This window comes from Emydura macquarii, unplaced genomic scaffold (genome assembly GCF_026122565.2).
Source record: "Emydura macquarii macquarii isolate MOO-44397 ecotype Brisbane River unplaced genomic scaffold, CSIRO-AGI_Emac_v2 contig_1045, whole genome shotgun sequence".
Classification (NCBI taxonomy): domain Eukaryota; kingdom Metazoa; phylum Chordata; order Testudines; family Chelidae; genus Emydura; species Emydura macquarii.
Window position 1 is genome coordinate 15229174 of NW_027131182.1, and position 17900 is coordinate 15247073.

At 42.9% G+C, this 17900-nt stretch overlaps 1 protein-coding gene across 1 annotated transcript in view; it reads left to right on the forward strand.

Annotated features, from left to right (window-relative positions):
- The first annotated feature begins 2319 nt into the window (after window positions 1-2319).
- Window positions 2320-17900, forward strand: part of OSMR (oncostatin M receptor) — a 62592-nt gene continuing 47011 nt past the window's right edge. The window contains exons 1-2 of the mRNA XM_067545559.1: window positions 2320-2457; window positions 11223-11309. Of these exons, the coding sequence (XP_067401660.1) occupies window positions 11237-11309 (73 nt within the window). The 5' untranslated portion in view covers window positions 2320-2457; window positions 11223-11236. The remainder of the gene's footprint in view (window positions 2458-11222; window positions 11310-17900) is intronic.

The following is a 17900-nucleotide window of genomic DNA, read 5'->3' on the forward strand; positions in this document are numbered from 1 at the left end:
CTGGGAAACTCCCAGAGGATGCAGCCAGCTACTGCCCCATCTCTCTTCTCTCAACAACCAGCAAACTCATGGAATAGGCGCTGCTCTACCGTCTGCCTGACATTATTGAAGACATTCTCCCAGCGGAGCAGGCGGGATTTTGCCCGAAGAGGAACTGCTGTGACCAAGTAATTTCACTTACCGGTCACATTGAGGCAGGATTCCAGTGTAAACTGAAGACAGGGATTGCCCTTGTTGATTTGTCCTTGGCATACGATACCATCTGGAGACAGGGGTTCCTCCTCAAGATCTCCCGCATCATTCACTGCTGGCGAACGATCTGTCTCTTAGCGGCGATAACCAGGGACTGCTGCTTTAAGGTACACCTTAATGGCCAGATCAGGAGACCAACAACTCTGAACTCTTAACTGGGCCACTTGCAGGCTCTGTCACGGCTCTGATGCTTTTCAGTTTATACACCACGGATGTATCAATGACAGAGTTGAGGAAATCGAGTGTGCAGATGACAGAGCTCTGGCTGCTCAGCTTCCATACCATCAACTGCATCCTAACCCAAGCACTTAATGAAATGGCTGATTATTTCCAACGTTGGTAACTTAGGCCTAGCTCAAAAGAACCCATGTTTCTATCTGAACAATAAAATGGGTAAAAAACCAAACTTGATGTGCAGTTCTGCAGTGAGAGTGTCAGCCATGATGCTAGCCCAAAGTATCTCGGAGTTACACTGGACCAGATTTTGATCTTCCGACAACACCTCGAAAACATCCGCAATAAAATCAGGTCTCATGTCACACTTATTAGGAAACTGGCCAGAACATCATGGGGCTCCAGTTCATAGACCTTAGAAACCACAACATTTGCCTTGGTACACTCTGTGGCAGAATATTGTGTGCCCATGTGGTTTCACAGCAGTCACACTAAACTCCTTGATACTCAACTCAATAACACCATGTGCAGAGTGTCAGGGATGCTCAAATTAACCCCAGTTGACTGGCTCCTGGTTCTATCACACATCCATCCTCCACAGGTTAGAGTATCTGCCCAGATATCTCGCTTTCTTAACCATATAAATGCAAACATGAGGTCCTGTTGCGTGATGACCTGCAGAACCAGCCAAAGACAAGATTAAAATCCTGCAACCCTCTTTGGAAGCGCATCAAAGACCCTTACACTGAGCTTCGACGCTGAGGTTCAATGGAGAGCCAAGCTGAGCATTTCGACCACTCAAAACAAACAGCTTGTTGTTGACCCTGCCGAGGACCTACCAGGTTTTGATTTATATCGGAAAGACTAGTGCACATTGAATTGCATCAGGACATCTCACGAGAGATGTGGACAAATGAATGGAAATGAGGCAAACATCTGTATGCCACTGTGGTCACCAGTCACAAATGATGGAGCACATCATATCTGAGTGTCCCCTTCACCGGGGGCCTGAAGGACGTTCACCAGCAGCAGTGGCTATCAAATCTAGATATAAATTTGTAATCATTGCTACCTGCCCAAGCTATATGAAAGAAGAAGTGTTATGTCAGTGGTACACTCAGGGAAGTGGTGAGGAGTGGTTGACAATCTGCTTGCCCTATTCTCCCACAAAAACTGAAACCTTAGGAAGATGAGAGAAGTAGGGGGAAAACTGGGGTCCTAGATCTCCACAGCCACCAGCTGGCCTATCTGAACTCCGTCAGCTCTGTCAGAAGTCAGACCAAGTGATCTCTGTTTTATCCACAACACTTAAACTGTCTTGCAGTTTGGAGCAACTGTCAGACTGTGCTTAGGAGAAGTTTGGACAGGAGTAGCCAGCGGTGTTACAGGTTAGAATTGAGAACTATTTGGGAAAGTTTGCACATCACTTGCCTAAACTGTGCCCTCTGTGGACCATATGCTCCCCTTCCCATGAGATTGGCTTTAAAATGATTAGATTATGTAAAAACAACAGATTTGGTGTTTTTTATTTGCCTTCTGCTTTTTGAGTCTTTAGGGTGCACTGGGGTTACATTTTGAAGCGTTCTCTACAGGCAGAAGGGTTAGAAACTTACTTTTCCTTTAACAATGAAGGCTGAAATCTTCACATGTCCCGGAGCTGGGGTTTTAAGGAAAACAATATTTATCATGAGATTCATGATAAAATCATGAATTGGCAACACTGCGATTGGCTACTCCTCCTTAGAAGCATTTATGTGGTTTTCCCCACCCTCGCAATTCCCCTCACTGCACAGAGCAAAAACTACGATATCACACATTAGCTTTAGCTTATGAGTTTCCTTTGGCTGCTATTCACACATTTTTCTGAGGGAAGAGAGAGTAAGAAGAGGAAAACAGGAAATAAGAGCAGGGTTGAGCAAGAGCAACAGAAAGGAGTAAGCCAGGGAAAAGAATGAAGGAATTATAGCAGAGACTGAAGGACGAGAACATTGTGGAAGAAAGTCCTAGAGGGAAAAACTCAGCTGAAACCTGGTAAGTGTTTGTTAGTATGTTATTTTTAAGGGTATTCTTTTATTTGTTTTGAAAGAGATTTTAGAATAATGTCCCATACTTCGGACACTCTATATCAGTGTTTCTCAACCTTTTATGTAGCAAGTACCCCCTAACTTCTGAAAATTTTAATAAGTACCCCAACACTCAATTTTCCACGGGATTTTGTATTTACAGACTAATGTGAGCCATATGTTGGAAGAAGGGCTGAGTATATAAGGCCGTGATATGACATATGTCAGATCTAGTGTGAGTAGGGTTACCACCTTTACACCAGAGGTGTGCAACTCAAGTATGTACCTGGGCTAGAGGTGATATTGGCCAAAGCTAGGAGACTTTGAACAGCATGCCAATGCTGGGGAATATAAAGCGCCGTGCCAAATTTTATGCCATAGATTTGAGAGGAGAAAAGGGTGAGAGAGAGACAGGGAAGGAGGGTGTGAGAGAGAGAGAGAGAGACAGGAAAAGAGGGTAACTGGTGAAATCTGGGGCTGTCATAGTTGTCAGTTTCACTGCTCAGCTAGAGCAGTGAAATTGACAAGTTTTCTGGGCACTGGGCTTTGAGCCAGGGAGGGGGGCAGCCCCCTGAGCAAGTTGAGGCAGCTGTCGCCTGGCTACCATCTCGGGAGTTGGGCGACTGCCACCCAATTTGAGCTGGGGCAGAGGAGGTTTCCATGCCGGCTGGGACCCAGGGATGTGAGCAAGCAGCTGCTGCCCGTTTTCAAGCAGGGGCGCTGGAGGCTGTCCCTTGGTTCATAGCCGGGGCGCGGGTGGCTGCCACCCAGCTGCGAGGCCAGCTTGTGAGACGCAGGAGGCTGCCACCAGGCTCCCACCTGGGAGCTGGGACCCGGCGGGACGTGGGGGGTTGCTGCCTGCCTTCCCCAGAAGCTGGGGGCTGCCACTCACTTCCCAGCTGGGAGCTGTGACACGGCAGAAAGTGGGCGGCTGCAGCCCGGTTTCCTGGGACTGTGGCTGCTGCCACCCGCCTCCCCTTCACTCTTTTTTTCCCCAGGAACCCCTTGCCTGTGTCTTGTATACCCCTGGGGGTACGTGTACCACAGGTTGAGAAACTATGCTTTATATTATCATTTGCCTTTTTCCCCCCCTCTTCAGCTGCAGTTTCTTTATTTCCATCATCATCTGTCTTCCGGGTTCTTTTTTCTTCCTTCACTATCCCTCTCTCACTTTCATGCCTGACAATCCTTGAGCCAGGCCAGAAGAGGGTTGGGAAAGATTGGTATAAGCAATGTTGCAATTAAAGGGCTCTTCCCATAGCTATTGTGGGGAAAGGTAAAACAGTTTGATAGAGCAGATTTTGAAGGAGTAAGAATGGTGGGTTGTTAGGTGTGCCTACCACATCAACAGTCCCCTCTACAAATGAAACCTGATCCTCCAAACCCTTCCTCATTAGCTGACCTCACTCACATGAATTGAGTTTGCAATATCAGGACTTAAGAGTCACAAACAGAGGGTCCTTAAACTTGAGCAAACAGGCTAAAAAAAGAGCAAACATGTTAAAGAATAGTGGAAACTTGGAACCTGGATCCTTAGCTGGTGTAAAATGGTATATTTGTATTAATACCAAAGAGCTGTACAGCTTTACATCAAAAGAGAATCTGGCTCAGAGTGTTGAAATGTCCAGAAAAAATATACACGATTAAAGAAAAGAGAAAAAATAGCTGGCAAGTAATCAGTTAGCCTTATGTGTATTGCTGATTGTAGTGCAGATGTAAATAATACATAACACAAACCTGCCCAAATTATCTGTTTATTGGATTATGGAAAATATTGTTTTTTTAAATCCACAATTTAGTAAAATAGTTTATTTATGGATTTAATTTCTTATTAGTAAAATATAAGTATACAGGACCTTTATAGACACAAAATTAGCAAATAAATTTAATTTGAAGAAGTGGATTTTCTCTACAAGATAATGAAATTTGTAAATAAAAATCTCAAATTAGCAGTAGTCTGTAAAATAAAAGATTATGGAAATGGCTTGATTTTCTTTTATAGTAAGGCTATTTTACAGCATTCTGGCAATGGGTCTTAAAGTGGGTTTCATTTAACATCCACTTAAGGTCCCTTAACATTGATAGAGTGGTGTAAAGCTGTTCTAGTGTTAATAAATCTACACATATATAGTCTACTAGATCTACACATATATGGCCTGGTTTTACTGTTCCATATTCCAATATGGGACTGCTTGTGCCGTTAGACGCTACTCAGCATGAGTAAGGGTCATGGAATCCATCCCAAAATATGATGCTTTCTTTTTAATCTAATCCCTGAGTGATAATATTAGATTCCGCACACTAGTATAAAATATTTGGTTGAACCATTCTGGTCGACTACCAAAGAATTGCTATTGCAAAATACAGAATTATTTTGATGACAAAAATAAACAGCAAGTAAAAAGTTTACAAATTCTATGTCTACCTTATTTAGGCTGCTTGAGTGAGTCTGCCTTGACCTTTTCTACAGTATATAAGAATTAAATATGTAGGCTTTCTGGTTCCAGTGACCATGTTACAATAATGCATGGCTTCCTCTAGGGCCAAGCAAAGCAGGGTGGACTGATTTAAATCAAAGGGATTTAAATAATTGATTTAAATCACCAAGAGAAAATCATTGATTTAAATCTAGTTTCCCACTGATACTTCTTCGCGTATTTCTTAAACAATGGTGCAAGTCTGATCACTAAAACATTTTAATTTATAACTCAATACAGCATTTTACAACATCTAGGAGGGTATACTTTGTGTAATTCCTTAGTTAACTTGATTTTTATTAATGTAGGAAATAGTACATAATACTCATTACCTGTGTCAAGCTGCAGAATCAGCAGCAGTATATTGGGAATGGTAAGAACTAAATCATACACATAAACACAGTAGCACTTATATTTTATTAAACTAAATCATAAATGTTTCACATTTGCAATTGCAGCAGTCTCCTGAATTGCCAGCTGACGGCTGTCCTTAAACTTTTTTTTTTTTTATAATTTTCAAATTTTATTAACTCTAACAGACAAGTCATCACAACACTAAACGTACACTGTCCTTAAAACTTCTACAACTAGCTCTAATCTTCCCCACTCCCATTGTCATTTTTATTCATAGACTGAAACAGAAATACGAGTTTTCCTGCTTTTTCAACTCCCAGTCGATTTCTTAGCTTTGAGTGACTAATACCAAACAATGAAAATATTCTCTCTGTGCCTGCAGAGGAAGCTACTACCGTGAAAAGTTGGCTGAGCAGCTGAAGGAACTCTGTTTCAATCTGCCTGGCTAATGATTTCCACCAATTCAGGGGAGTGACTTTGTTCAAAACATCATCAGTAAACATGTACTGTTTAAATGGTTCTGCTCCAGCCCTGAAATTTATTATGACTGGCATAACGGAGGAGTGATTTTGAGATGCCAATACCATGGCAGCATCATCTTCTTCAGAAGTTAGGCATCTACTTTTATATCTGTGGTCGAGAATGTTCTCAAGAACATGAGGTGGAGTTAGTGCTTGATCCATTTGCTTCTTTATTGCCTGCAGTTTAACTTTCTGGTGAGGTATTTCTTTCTTCAATGTCTCTTGAAGTGCCTTCCAAATTTTGACAGCATCAGTGATGCAACAACAATTTCTCTGAAGTTTGTTTAAGGCTATGGATATAGACTTCAGTATACTGAGCATATCCTCTACATTCCTCTTTAATCCAATGTTAGATACTTTGGATGAGATACTTCCATCTATTTTATCACCGCTTTCTTCACACAGTTTTATGAGAATAGGCCAGTTCTTAATAAATTGTTCAAAAGAATCAACCACAGAATTCCATCGAACATCTTGAGGGAGAATTAGTTTGGATCCTCCTGCTCTCTTCAGTGAAGCTGAAGCAAAATAGTCGTTACAGAAGTATTTTGTGACTTCAACAACATTTTCTTTTATTCCTAGAGAAGATGTACTTACGTCTTTGGCTAAAGATGCATTAAATGGGCACTGCAGCCATATGTTATTAAGGAGCATCCTTCCGTTTCTTCTTCTAAATATCTTCTCATCTTTGCCACGTTTGCAGCATTGTCTGTGACAAAACTGTGCACGTGGCAGTTTAATTTTTGTTCACAGTTTATTGCAGCTTTCACTTCCACTTCTTTAAAATATTCTGTTGTGTGGGCATTTCCCGATGTATCTATTGTTTCTGAAAGATATGCAACCCCATTTTCTGTTGTCACACAGGCACATATTACTTCAATGAGTTTCTCTGCATTTATGCTTAAGTAAGTGGACACAGAATATTAGAGATAAAGACAAATCATTCTGCTTTCTCATTTCATTGTGTGTATCAGGAGTGAGCTTGATCCTGTAAATTGCTGAGAGTGTTCGCTTCAATCTAGAACAGCACTCAAGTTCATGTTTAATTTTAAGTTGCTAGGACTGTTTCTGTGCTTAAAGTTCAGCATGTACTTAAATGCTGTGCTTAACTGGGGTCAGAGTATTCAGGATTTTGCAGTATCAAGTCCATAATGAGCAACAATTAGTCTGCTTCATTTACAGCAATGAGATAAAATAATTTGGGTAAATACTGCAAGTCACCATAAAACAAGACTCTGATTGGGCTCAATTATCTTCAGACTGATACTAGTGTAAATAGGAAGTAACGCATGTAAAATAAACAGAATTATACTGGTATGAAAGTGGTGCAAATAGACTCAGCATCACTGACTTTAAATGATTCTTTCCCCCGAAGTACAGAGAGCAAAATCTGTATTTCTGTACTCCTTTGGTATAATTGAAACACAATCCATTAAATAGAATGTTGTTAGAGGTTTAATGTTACTTACTTTGAAAGGATTCTGCTCAGTTGTGTATTGCACTTATGCAGCAGTAAGAGACCATCCATTATTCTATCACAAAGGGCCCAATTCTGCAGTCTTTATTTGTGCAAAACTCATGTGAATAATTTTCAGTGGATCTCTCTTAAATTAGATCAGCTGGAAAAAATAATTTTTCTCAACTTTTAAAAATGCAAAGAAACTTGTTTGCTACAGCCAGCTACTGCAGTAATTATTTGGTTATATATGAATTCAGTGAATAACAACATACTGTGTGTTATAAGTAGGGAGGTTAGTTCTTTGGCCAAATAGTATAAAAATTCACTCCAGGTGACAAATATATCTCTGAATCAGTAGCATTTTTAATAAATAAAAAAGCCAGTATTCACAGTCCTTTGACCTCTCTTAATTGCCAATCTCATATGGCTATATTCTGTGTCCACTTACTTAAGCATAAAGGCAGAGAAACTCATTGAAGTCAGTGCTCCTAGTACAGTATGTATGGTAGTTACGATAATTGATGTTCACATTTGGGAGAGTCCACTGAATACATTTGTACTTGTAAGAATTTTTTTACAGTGCATGGGGGAGTGATTATTCTAGCTTCCATGATTTTGCATGAGAAATTAAACTGAAATTGCTTCTTCCAGTATCTTTTGAAAGTGAAAAATTGTGTAGCAAAGGCAAAGATAACTTGAATGTCGTACACAGCATTCTCTCTCACAGTAAAACAAGTTCTAATGTCCAGGCTGTGTAGCCTGTTGTAAGCATGCTCTATCACCTCCATTTTTTTACATTCAGTTACTGTAATTTATTAGTTTGTAAAGTAACCCACATGGTTTCACATTGCACTTTTCAGATTCTGTTCTATCTGTGAAATCAGCCTGAGAAAGCTATAGTTATCAGTCCCTTGGGAGTCTTGTACAGACATGAGAACAGTGGATTTATGTTGTGTACATCCTGAAAGACATCTTATTAGCTTTCTTTAATCTTATAAATCAGATATATGTATGTTAGTGTTTTTAGAAAAGTTTTCCATGCCAACTGTCATAGTCAGAGCTATACACAGTACAGTTTAAACATAAATTTTACTTTTAACACCTTGTGCTAATACAGAAACAAATTTTACTGCTTTCTGTTTGCCTTTACTGGAATTAGATGAGCAGCAGCATTAAATTAGATGAGCAACAATTCAACTCCTGCTATTACATGCTGCACTTTAGGGCAGGAGTTCTGTGCTTGAACTTTGCCTAAACAGTAACATGAGACTGGAATACCATAGCTCAGAGGTTCTCATATTGGGGGTCGGGACCCCTCAAGGGGCTGCAAGGTTATTTTGGGGGGTCACGAGCTGTCAGCCCCTGCACCTGCCATGGCTGCAACTGTCAACCCCATGCATGACTGAAGCGGAGTGCCGCAGGGGTCGGTGCTGGGGCTGGTTTTGTTCAACATCTTCATTAATGATCTAGAGGATGGGATAGATTGCACCCTCAGCAAGATTGCAGATTACACTAAGATATGGGGAGTGGTAGATACCCTGGAAGGTAGGGATAGGATTCAGAAGGACCTAAACAAACTGGAGGATTGGGCCAAAAGAAATCTGATGAGGTTCAACAAGGACAAGTGCAGAGTCCTGCACTTTGGACGGAAGAATCCCATACACAGCTACAGATGGGGGACCGATGAGCTAGGCAGCAGTTCTGCAGAAAAGGACCTGGAGGTTACAGTGGATAAGAAGCTGGATATGAGTCAGCAGTGTGCCCTGGTTGCCAAGAAGGCTAATAGCATATTGGGCTGCATTAGGAGGACCATTGCCAGCAGATCGCGGGAAGTGATTATTCCCCTCTATTCGGCATTGGTGAGGCCGCATTTGGAGTATTCTGTCCAGTTTTGGGCCCCCCACTACAAAAAGGATGTGGAGAAGTTGGAGAGAGTCCAGCAGAGGGCAACCAAAATGATTAGGGGGCTGGAGCACAAGACTTATGAGGAGAGGCTGAGGGAACTAGGCTTGTTTAGTCTGCAGAAGAGAAGAATGAGGGGAGATTTGATAGCAGCCTTTAACTACCTGAAAGGGGGTTCCAGGGAGGATGGAGCTAGGCTGTTCTCAGTGGTGGCAGATGACAGAACAAGAAGCAATGGTCTCAAATTGCAGTGGGGGAGATCTAGGTTGGACATTAGGAAAAAGTTTTTCACTAGGAGGTGGTGAAGCACTGGAATGGGTTACCTAGGGAGGTGGTGGAATCTCCATCTTTAGAGGCTTTTAAGCTGCAACTTGACAAAACCCTCGCTGGGATTATTTAGCTGAGGTTAGTCCTGCTTTGAGCAGGAGGTTGGACTAGATGACCTCTTGAGGTCCCTTCCAACTCTATGGTTCTATGATTCTATGAAGCCAGAGCCCTTCAGAGCTGGGTGGCCGGAGAGCAGTGGCTGCTGGCTGGGTGCTCTGAAAGCAGTACCACCACCACCAGCAGTGCAGAAGTAATGGTGGCATGGCATTGGCGGGACATCACTTTTTTGGGGAGGTCATCACAGCCTGAAATATTTTCAAAGGGGGTCCCAGAAAAAAAAGTTTTAGAATACTTCATGCTTTGGATTTTCTCTCTCTGATCAAGGTTTCTTTTACCATTCTTTTGCCATCAATAATTCTCCTTTTTCTTGTACTGGGTTAAGATTAACATCACATTTGTTTATTTCTCATGAGATGAGTAAACCCAATCCCAACACAAATATCCTATAGTTGGCAGTTTTAGTTAGTGATAAACTGAGATTTTGTCTTGATTTTTGTAGTACATATGTATGGAGTGTCAGATGATGATTTAAAACTTAATTAATGTCACACATTTCATCATTGACACATAGACCATACGGTGATGTCAACACCATGTTTATCACATGAACATGAGCATCAGCTAGTATTTCATGCTTTAAACAATTTTGAAGAAAGCAGAATGCAAATGGGAAGATCCTCTTGACTGAGTGGAAAAGAAAAACTTCCAAAGAGGAAGTTTGAGTTTGCAAGTTTCTGAGCGCCCACCCAGCAATTCAAAGACTCCACAACTAGAGATGACCTAAATCAGGTCCATTAAACATGGGGTGCTATTCACAACTGTCCAGAGATATTAAGTTGGAATAACTATTTCCCTGTGGGAAAATATCTTCTGCAGTTACAGGGCATGGTGTTGAGACTGTGATGGGAGTTGAGGGTGCTCAGAATTTCACAGGATCAGGCAATCCGGCAATTAGGGTACAATCTTGCAAGTCAAAGCAGAATTCCAGCCTACTGTAATGGGAGTTCCAGACAGCAAAGAAGCTTGCAAGTCAGCATATAAAATAGTTGAAACAAGGCTGTGGGTAATTTCTGGAAAGGCAGAGAACTCAGTACATTTATGTCACATTAAAGCAAAGTGGGAAAACAAAATGTCTGTTTTCCATTTATTTTCAGATAGGTACTAAAGGTTTGATACAAAGCACATTGAAGTTCATGGGAGTCTTTCCACTGATTTCGGTGGGCTTTGGCTCAGACCCTGTGTCAGGCAGATTCTGCTTTTAGAGCCATATGGTATTTTACAACTTTGTTGTTGTTCTCTCCTTGCTGAGGGGGAATCTCTCATTCACTTACATGGCAGACCCTATGTGGAGCTGAGGGCAAATTTTTGCATTTGTAGTTAAATTTAGTAAGATTTATTCCTTGAAAGGGAAACCCTCAGCACTTTAAAGAGCATGTGTTTTGTTAAATTGCTTAATTTAATCTCTTATGGGATTGTATTTTTCCACGTAGTGTAACCATATTTAAAAAGATAACTATAATTTTTTTTATGTCCTGTTTTCCTTTCAAACTTCCTAAGTAATATCAGGGTCAGTTTTCTAGCATGAAATTCAAACTAAAAGAAAGATTATTCTGTCACAATTTGTCTTTTTCAGGAAAAGGTGGATAAATGATGGATCATTTTGTGCTTCAGACAATACTCCTCCACGTGGCATTGTGCTTCAGTATACACCAAGGTCAAGGTAAAGATCTGAATTGTGCTTTTTATTTTGAAATCATATACAACAAACATAACTTTCTCTGTAGAAGTTAGGGATGACTCATATCCAGCTCTACTGTTACTAGGCAACATATCGTGCTAATAAATCAGTCTCTCTTCATTACAAAGCATGTGGGAGGGTCAAAAGCATCACAATTCACCTTATAAAATTACCTTTTGTTAAATCAATACCTCACATTGATATGAAATCAGATAGATAAATGAATCTGCTACTACTCTGTCTCAGCCATTTTTTACCTGTATTTTCTTCTCCGATTGGATGTAAGCATGTATTTGGGTAAGATCTGAAATATTCCTTAACTTGGGGAGCGTAAGCGTTTCCGGTTCCGCGGGAGGCCACAGCGGCTTCCTACACAGGGGAATAGCTCGCGTTTGGCGAGAAATCAGTCTAGGTAGTTTGCCCGTATGTGGGGTGAGCACTCAGTCTACCACTCAAGCCCCCAGTCGGGGCGAGTGAGCATGGAGTCAAGCCCTCAGGCAGGGCGACCAAACCAGGAGTCTGTTGCTCCAACCCCTAGGCAGGGTGAGCAGAGGCGGATTGCTCAGGCCCTCAGGCAGGGCGAGCGAACAGGAGTCTGTTGCTCCAACCCCTAGGCAGGGTGAGCAGAGGCGGATTGCTCAGGCCCTCAGGCAGGGCGAGCGAACAGGAGTCTATTGCTCCAACCCCTAGGCAGGGTGAGCAGATTGCTCAGGCCCTCAGGCAGGGCGAGCGAACAAGGAGTCAGGTGTTCTAACCCTTAGGCAGGGTCAGCAGAGGTGACAACGGCTTCAGGCGGGGTCAGGAGAGCAATTTTCCTGGGGTGGCTAGGGACAAGGGGAGGGGAACGCAGGCCCACCCGTCTCCACTGCGTCCCAGCCCAGGGCCCTAGCAGTGGCAGAAGCGGCTGCCACTGTGTCGGCGGGGCTCCCGCCGCAACACACTGACTATGATGCGGCTTCAGCCACAGGCCATGGCTATCCCTGGGCTACTTCCTCCCCACTGACCCAAGTACCTGCCTCCTCTGTGCCGTAAGAATAGTCCACCTGGGGTAGCGCTGTCAGTCCTTCCTGATCGACCGGGGGTAAGGCAGGAAGCTCCTCCTCAGGGGGCAGCTCCTCCAGGTCGTTGTATGTTGGGAGCGGCTCAGCCTCGGGCAGCTCCTCCAAGTCCTGCCCCACTGCAGGGAGGGGCTCGGCAGCCGGCAGTTCCTCCAAATCCGGCCTGGCCTCCGGGGGTGCCCGCCACTCGGGCTGCTCTGGGGTCTCAGCCCAGTCTGGCGGTTCCCGAGCACGGTCCCGGGCTCGGGGTAACTCGGCCCAGTCGTCCTGGCCGGGTTGCCTAGTCCAGCTTCTCGAGGGCCCTATCCAATCCTCGGGCCCAGGTAGGGCCGGGGTGCGGCGGCGGCGGCTAGGCTCTAGCCTAGGCCTCTGCTGGCGGGGCAGCACATCTCCCTCTGGCAACAGTCTGGGCCCTACTGAGCTGAGGGGCCAGGCTTTTGTACTTCCCCTTCCTGTTGGGGCTCCGCCCCACGGCTGCCAATTGGCCTGGCTGGATGGTCCTATCACAGCCCGGGTCCCTTGTTGCCGGGCAGACTCCGGGGCAGGGCGTGAGTTGAGCCAATCAGAGCATCGGTGTCCTTCTTCAGGCTCTGGCTCTGCGGGAGGCCACAGCGGCTTCCTACAGGGAGTAATATGACTGATCCTTTGGGATTAGAAGAACTTGATTTATGGTGAATAGGATTTGAATAATCTCTCAATTTATTAGACTTGGTTATCTAGATGGGAACCAAGGGCTGGGATGCCTAAATGGGACTGTGCGTGGCTTCTTGTGAACTAGTGTGGTAACATAGGAGCATTGTTTTGATACTGCTATCTAATTGTAGTGTAATCTGCCAGTTTTTGGGAGCATCTGCAATCTTGCATTTCTTGCTATCTGCCCTGTGTGTGGCATTCTCAGTGTGCCCCATCCAGGTGCCTTTCAGTAGGCCTGTGTACATTTAGATGAACATAGCTTGTAACACTCACATGAGCAGGAATGCATAATGAAAGCATAGCTTCTGAATAGACAATAAAATAATAATCTAAGCAATCATTAAAAAGACAGCATTTACCAAGAGCTGGTCTATACTAGAAAAGTTATACTATGTTGGTTAGGGGGCTGATTTTTTGCATAGTTATGCCAATATTAGCCCTAGTGTGGATGCAGTTATAGTGTGAGAAGGATGCTTATATACGATCAGTATAATTAAAGCAGCAAAACATTCTCATGTCGACAAGCCACAAAAGTTACCATATTACAGTATCTGAGATACCACAGTTATTTCCTTTTTCTAAAAATCTCAGGCACAGAAGTGTTGTAGCTGTTGGTAAATGATGATTTCTTAAAGGAGTTTACTCTGTATGTGTAAATTAAAGCAGGAAAGCTTCTAATCCACTCACTGTAACTAAAATGATTCTAGAGTCTTGGAGTAGATGATGAGCCCTTCCAAGCACAAAAGTGGTGCTCAAAAATGCAAGTTACAGCAGGCCCATGAAGAAGATCAGAAAACTGCAAGTGATCTACAAAGTTTCTTGAAACATGCAAAGTTTGACCATGTTTCTGGTGAACAATCCACAGATGGATCTGCAACTTGCACTTCTGAGCCTTCCTTAGCTAGTGAGGACATTGATTTGGGTTTGTCAGACTTGGTGAGTGTTAGTGTCTCTGATTCCTGCACAGAGCTTGGTGCTGAATTGTTGGGATCCAGAGTGTCTGATTCTGGGACAGAAAGTTGCCCATCAGTTGCTAGTGCAACTGTTATGGATGTGGATGCTGAAAGAAGTTCAGTTACTGAAAACATGAGGAAGAATTTTGACTTTGACCAGGCAGATCTGGCTACTTGGCCACAGGAGATGGATTCTGTTCACTATTTTTCATAGAAAACAGTCCTGTTGCTAATTTAGAACAAGACTTTTCACCTAGGAAATGCAAAGGAAGGCAAGTGTTAAAATCGTGGTTGTTACAACTCCTAATGGGGAATTACGCTAGCATCTTGGCTGATGTACAGTCTGACTCTTGCCATCTTATTCTTTTTCACTTGATTGCTTTTCCAGCCAAATTCTTATTTCTTCCTTTGCAAACTGCAAAACTGGGTTCATGATTTTTTTGTATCTTAGTGAGTAAGTATGCCAATGTGAGTGTTCAAAGGAGTCAATAGCTTACTGAATGGATCTGGTTGGAAAAGGGTCTCACAAAAGGTATGTAAACCAGCCATGAGTTGTAGAAGTACATGTGGCACAATATTTTGCATAGTCTCGTAGGTATTTTGCTGTACTTAATTGAGTGGTGTTTAGCTTTGTGCAGTTCAGATGAGAAATTAGACAGTCCTCATAATGGCAATTTTTGGGTTTACTTGAATTGCTTGCAAGGTATGATAGTGTGTTGTAAGCGCCAGGAAAGCAACCATTGATCTCCTTAGCTACATTCACAAAAGGCCGTTAGCTGGGAGTTCCCTAACACAGAAACAGCACCGTTTATCTTTTGCTGTCTTAGTGTAACTGTAGCTGCTAGTGAAAGGAGTTTTTGTAAGGTAAAATTAATCATGACCTAAGAACGTAAATGGTACAGCAAAGGTTAAGTGATCTCACAGTTATTTCTATAGAGAACTCAGAAACCAGGTGCATAGACTGGGAAGAGCTAATTACTGACATTGCTTCAGGGAAGGCTAGGAAGGTCCCTTTGTAAAAGTATGTAATGATGATTACATTTTTGGGGGGTGGAAGAGTGATGGGAGGGCAGGATTTGAGTTTTCAAACCAGGCCCAGAAAACTCTTGGCATGGCACTGCTAGGAAGTCTAACTAATCCCTACCAAACTCCATGTTCTTGTAATTAAAAAAATGAAGTGACCAGAAATTGGGTCTCTGTGCCATTACCGAGGGTACAATCTGGATGTTTGAACAGCTGTGTTCCTTCAACTCTCCAATCTGGTGGGCCTTTTATATTACTTTGTTGTGAAAACAACCACTCCTGCCCTGTTCTCACACAGCCTCTAGCATGCAAAATCACTCCCAGCTGAAGGATATGAGTGCTGTAGCCAGTCATGCCTGAATTAATTGCAGAGTGACACCAGCAAAATCTCAGTCCCAGAAATGTGCGTTTCATACTGCCCAGTACCCTCCTGGACAATAGAAGTTCATAGAAAGTCCATTAATAGAAATGATATGCACAAATCCTGTTATCTCAAATGGATGTTCCCAAAACACTTCAATCCAAACACACTGGTTTAGATAAAATACTAAAACAAGTTTATTAACTATGGAAAGATAGATTTTAAGTGATAACAATAACAAGGCATAAAAGTCAGAGTTTGTTTTCAAGAACATAAAAGGTAAAAACACAATTAAAATCTAACTTATCAAGCTAAATGAATTCAAAGCAAAGTTTTTTGGGTTATTCCCCCCCCCCCCCCACGCTTTTGCAATCTTGCTGGCTGGAAAACTTCAGCCAGGACCCCTTCTCCATTTCAATGATGCTTCCTTTGTCTTTCAAACATTGTTGATGCTGTGAATAGAGATGAGGGGAAAGAGGTGATTTGGAGCCCTTGTTCCTCATTTTTTTTAATATATTTTTGTCCTCTTTGAGAGTTTCAGGTGATAGCCAGTCTATTTACAGAGAAATCCCCAGTTGTTCCATTGTCAAAGAAAGGCTTCTCATTTGATTTTGTTGGCACCTGATTGAGGCGTGGGCTAGCCTTTTGTCTCTGGGGAACTGGTCTGAAGCTGTTTTCTAAACTTGGAACATGTCTCAGCAAGAGATATACAGTAGAATCTTATAACTTTACACAGAGTGTTAGCACACATATTTTACCAGGACAATAATATGTAGCAGATTATGAGTTTTCAAATGATAACTCACAAAGCATACTTTGTACAAAACTTATCACGGTCTAGTAAAAAGTATGAACATAGGGGTATAGACTGCCACAGTCTCTCTGTGCCATATGTAGCCCATGGGGTGAATATAGTCCCTCACTCTTTGGCATGTTATAGTTTGCCACATGCTGAACCTCTGGAATGTGCAGTTTTCCTGCTACTTCCATCTTGGTCAACATAAATGGGATTTTACCCAATTTAAACTCGTCCAATGTGGCTTTTGGTCTCCTGGAGAGCAGCCTCCCTGAATACCCAAACACCACCACCCCTCAGAGTTAAGAATATCTCTAGTAATGTTCATATTCCTTCTAGGGATCCCAAATACTAAGGGCTGTATATGTTTGCCTGCGGCTTTTAGTATCCCATTTAGCATGACCCATTTCTGTTCCTCTTCCACCCACATTAGGTTTTTTTTAAATGATATTCTGTACGTGGAGGCATCCTTGTCTCTCTCTTGCTTTGGGATGGACCGCTTCATCTTAGTCCCGTTCCTGTTGGGGTTTTGGATTGCATTTCCTCTAGTTGGTGACAGGGCATTTTTCACCTTCTCCTTTTCTAATTCCAGTTCCTCTGCATTCACATCAGGGTAGCTCTTATCTTCCTCAGGCTGATGTACCTCTCTGTGGAGCCAACCTCTCTCTTCACATATATCCAGCTCCCTTTGCAAAGCAGCCACTTCAGCCTTTAGGCTTTCTAGCTTTTTATCCATCTCAGAAACAGATTTCAATCCTCCCTTGCTCTAAGGGTACATCTATACAGAAACAAAAGACCTGTGGTACAGCCTCAGCTGGCCTGGGTCAGCTGACTTGGGCTCACAGGGCTAAAAATTGCTGTGTAGATATTCAGGCTCGGGCTGGAGCCTGGGCTGTGGAACCCTCCCCACTTGCGAGGAAGGAGGGAGGGTTACAGCCCCCTAACCCAAGCCCCATGAGCCCAAGTCACCTGACTCAGGCCAGCTGTGGGTGCTTATTAATTGTGTAGATGTACCCTGAGGTTGATTTTGGAGCTTAGTCAACTCCTTATGTAGCAGTAAACACTGCTGTTCCCTGGTCTCTTTTGAGGCAGGTCAGCTCCTGTTCTTTCTCTTGCTGTGTAGCCTGCACTAAGATCCTCTCATGTGAAGCACTTGTCTCTTCCAGATCCCTGCAAGTATTCTGCTATCTGGTAGTCCCATCAGCAGTAGCAGTCTTCTCCTCCAGCTTTCTCCAGTCCATTGCTGTATAGGTCTGCTAGGTAGCTGAGGGATCTCTTGCAATTATCACCATGTCTATTTTATGCCCGTCCTCAATGTTTGTGCCACAGAATACAGAGTCCTTTGATGACCAACTAATTGTTCTTTTTGGGAAGTCTTTCTGGAGGAGTGATGTGTCAATCAGCTTCTTTGTATCAACACAGGCCTCCTAGTAATCCCCTCACATCTCACCATCTTCTTGCACATCTCACCTACATTTCAGTGGCTCAGTCCAATATTTCTATGTAGTTCTGGACCAGCTTTCTCTGCAGCCCAGCTTCTTCTGCCAGGGTGTGCAGTGCTACTGTTTCATTGACCAGTTCCTGGAGCTCACTGGTCTTAATCTTCAGCTTCTTTTCCATCAATTTCTCCAGGGAACACTTGACTTTCTCTAGCTCCTGCTTCTGTTTCAGAGCTTACTCCTCTGTTGA